The 3693-nt window shown below is 46.8% G+C and overlaps 1 protein-coding gene across 1 annotated transcript in view; it reads right to left on the bottom strand.

Moving 5' to 3' along the window:
• Nucleotides 1–3225: 3225 nt before the first annotated feature.
• Nucleotides 3226–3693, bottom strand: part of FBXL5 (F-box and leucine-rich repeat protein 5) — a 46597-nt gene continuing 46129 nt past the window's right edge. Inside the window, exon 10 of the mRNA XM_006884520.1 lies at nucleotides 3226–3302. Coding sequence (XP_006884582.1) covers nucleotides 3226–3302 — 77 coding nt within the window. The remainder of the gene's footprint in view (nucleotides 3303–3693) is intronic.

The raw sequence follows: 3693 nt of genomic DNA, 5'->3' as shown, positions 1-3693 counted from the left end.
GGGTCGTAGAGAACCGCTTTCCACAGGTCTTCTCCACACTTTGGTTTGCAGACCACCAGGACGTTCTTGTGAGTCACCTGTGGGCGAACTTAAACTCTACATCTTGTCAGGTCATCAGCGGCTTGTTAGGTGCTGTCAACTACAATCCACAGTAACCCTACGAACACCGGTCCAGCGCCACGGTCCCGATCGCCCACCACGCTCAAGCCCACCGTTGCAGTCATTGTGTCAATCCATGCCATTGAGGGCTCCCTCTCTTTCGCTGACCTTTCCACAACATGGAAAATGACATCCAGTATGGACAGCGAGCAGTCACGTGTTCGGTCATATGCACTATCCAGGGCCGTGTCTTTCTTGGGCACCATAGGGTTGGCTGCAACCTACAGCTATGTCCAAGAGACCCACAGCCTGTCCAATCACGCGCTCTCCTTAGGAAGGCTACTGTCTCCTCACTGTGTCACTCCAGCTCCTCCAGGCTCTTCCTCGACCTCTGCCGACCCTGTAGCTCTCCACACATGATGTCCTTCTCCAAGAACCGGCCCCTCCTCCAAAGTCTCACCACACCTTTTTTTTTATTATTTTTGTGCGAGTGTACGGTCAAATCAGCTCTGACTGGTACAGGAGGAGATTGTCCCTCCTTCCCCGGCAGAGCATCTGGTGGATTCGAACCGTGCACCTCTGTGATTGTAGTTGCAGCTCCTTGCCATAAGAACACCAGAGCTCTCCTACCACACCTGTTTCTAAGGAGAATTACTCCCTCCCAGACAAGCTCATCTGCTGTTTTTCTGGCAGCCACTGGCATAGCCAATACCCTTCCCAAGACCAAAACCCAAAAGCCTTCATTCTTCCACTGTTCAGCTGTCACTGAAGCAACTGATGATACCATGGTTGGGGTCAAACACATCTTAATGTGCAATCTTTGCTTTTAGCATTTTAGAAAACTTCTCAGCAGCAGACTTTTATAAACGCTAGGGCTGGTGGGATCGGGAGGACAAGTGAATCTCTGAGAAGGTTCTCTGGGTAGACTGTTCTCCCTCGTGCATCTCCTCTGAAGGTGTTAAAGGCCCATCATTTTTAGAAATCTGTCTGAAATGGAGAGCTGCCCTCCTAACTCAAAGTCATCACTTCCCTGGCAGTTTAACTCCACGAGAGAAAGATGGGCAATCACCTCCTGTGGAAGTTACAGCCTCAGAGAAGTTGCCGGAGGGTCAGCTAAGAGTTGGTTCTGATGCAACTGCAACGAATGAGTGAGGGCGTCTAAGAAGGACTTTATTCCTACTGTGAACTAAGGAAATCCTCATGCTTCCCTTTGCCCAAAAATAAAACAGAATACCCAGGATTAGGGGGAGCTCTGGTGGCCTAGTGGCAAGAAGCTGCACTGCAATCCCAGACACATGAGGTTCGAATCCACCAATGCTCTGCCGGAGAAGGAGGGGCCATCTCCTCCTGTACCAGTCAGATCCAATTTGACGGTACACACACACACACACTAATAAAAATAAAATTTTTTTTAAAAAAAGAATACCCAGGGTTAACACAGAACAAGGCTGCACAATCACTTTACCTTCCACAGTCTTACAAGCATTTATAAAGAGATGGCAGAGCCCTGTTTTCAACTGGTGTAAAAGAACGCACGATGGGCCTTTCCAAACAGACAACTCTATTCCCATCAATTTTTCACAGAAGAACGAAAATAAGCTTACAAATTCTGATTGTGGCACAATCGGTAAAAGTTCAGCATGCCTGAATTAAGGTTTGTGTCTAACATCGCTTTCTTGGTCTGGTATCATGGATTAAGGTGGGGCCAGGAGGGCAATGAAAAGACAAAATATTTACCTCTATTTTATACTGTATTGAGATTTATAGCTGTTATGTGCCATCAAGTCACTTGCGATCCATAGTGACCCTATGCCCAATAGGCCTAAACCCTGCTCTGTCCTGTGCCAATCGCACTGTCTCCAACACACCCACCCTGATTACCCCAGTCACTGACTCAATCCACCTCATAGAGGGCTTTCCTCTCCTGTGCTGTCCCTCCACCCTCTCAAGCATGATGTCCCTCTCCAAGGACCAGTCCCTCCTCACAACATGTCCAAAGTATGTCAGACAAAGCCCCAGAATCCCTGCCTCCAAGGAGCACCCCAGTTTAACCCTCTCCAGGATGAACCTGTTCATTCTCCTAGCAGTCCATGGTACCCTCAATATTCTTCTCCAGCACCACAGCCCAAAGGCATCAACTCTCCTTCTATCCTCCTGAGTCATTGTCCAACTCTCTGATGCAGAGACCATGGCCTGTATCAGATGCACCTTAGTCTCCAGAGTGACACCACTGCTCTCAGTACTTTGGAGAGGTCCCTGACAGCTGACTTTCCCATCGCAGTATGCCTTTTTAATTTCCTGGCTGCTGTTGCCAAGAGTGTTGACTGTGGAGCCAAGAGATTTATAGTACCAAATCAAAACACAAAAGATATTACTGGGTTAACGTCCTCAAAGCAGATTTTATTTATACATATCTTCAAATGAATATGGAACTTTTAAAAACCCATTCCCAAGTGGACAACTTCAGGACCGCCATGGGGACCAAGGGCCTCTGAGGAAAACAAATGCAAAGATGTTGCTGTCTGCTAGCTCCCCGCGCTGACACCAAGCAATCCGTGTAGTCTCTAAGCTCACAGGATCTTCAAAGTGGGTGTGTCTGAACTGGCCCTCTGAGAACCGTTCAAATCAAGGAACCATTATGAAAAAAGATTTCTGAAAAGGTTTCTAAAATGTGTGCAGCCTTTGAAAATAAGATTTCAAAAATGTATGTCTGAGAAAGATTGGCAAAGCTTGGTACAGTGTTTGTACATAAAGAGAAACCCACAGTCCCGGTGACTTTTAAACTCCTGGGAAACTAAAAACAACTTCGAGTGCCACAGCATCGGGGATGCCCTTTTCAGAGTTTCCTCTTTATTTAAAAGAAATCGGTTCAGACTGTCCCCCTTTATGGGAAAAAAACAAAACAAAACAAAACCACAACCCTAAACCCCTTCTGAAATGGAAATGCTGTGCAAAAGAAAACAACACTGTACAAGTCATGGTGAATGAGGATCTGCGCCTGGGAGCAGCAGGGTCGGAACCGGTCCCGCTTGGGAAGGGACAGTTCACGCAGGAGATGTGCTATGTGAGTGCATGAGAGGAAGCCTGCTCAGCTAAGTGAAGTAGACAAGGGTCGGCAGGCAGGGGTCACTCGCCAGAGCGGCAGCAGGCTCGAAAACCACACTGCAAGTTCTGGCATCCGCTGGCCGTTTCAGCATGAGGACCTGTGTGGAAACAGAGAAATGTGAAAGGACGAATTTCTTTGCAGTCACATACAAACAATCTTGCTTATGCAAAAGCTCAAAGAGGAGTCTTATGGGGTTTTCGTATTTTTTTTTAACACTAGTAACATTTTTATCATAGAAGCAAAGTTTCTGTGTCTAGAAGCAAAATTTCTGTGTCTATTTTTAAAAATGTTCAAACAGGGGAGCTCTGGTGGCCTAGTGGCAAGGAGCTGCAACTACAATCCCAGAGACGCACGGTTCGAATCCACCAGATGCTCTGCCGGGGAAGGAGGGGCAATCTCCTCCTGCACCAGTCAGATCGGATTTGACGGTACACACACACACAAAAATAATAAAAAGATTAAAAAAAAAAAGTTCAAACAAAAAAAAA

Source organism: Elephantulus edwardii, unplaced genomic scaffold (genome assembly GCF_000299155.1).
Source record: "Elephantulus edwardii isolate Elephantulus edwardi_28Jun2011 unplaced genomic scaffold, EleEdw1.0 scaffold00035, whole genome shotgun sequence".
Classification (NCBI taxonomy): domain Eukaryota; kingdom Metazoa; phylum Chordata; class Mammalia; order Macroscelidea; family Macroscelididae; genus Elephantulus; species Elephantulus edwardii.
The sequence above is the reverse complement of the archived record's forward strand: the minus strand, read 5'-3'. Positions and strand labels throughout refer to the sequence as shown.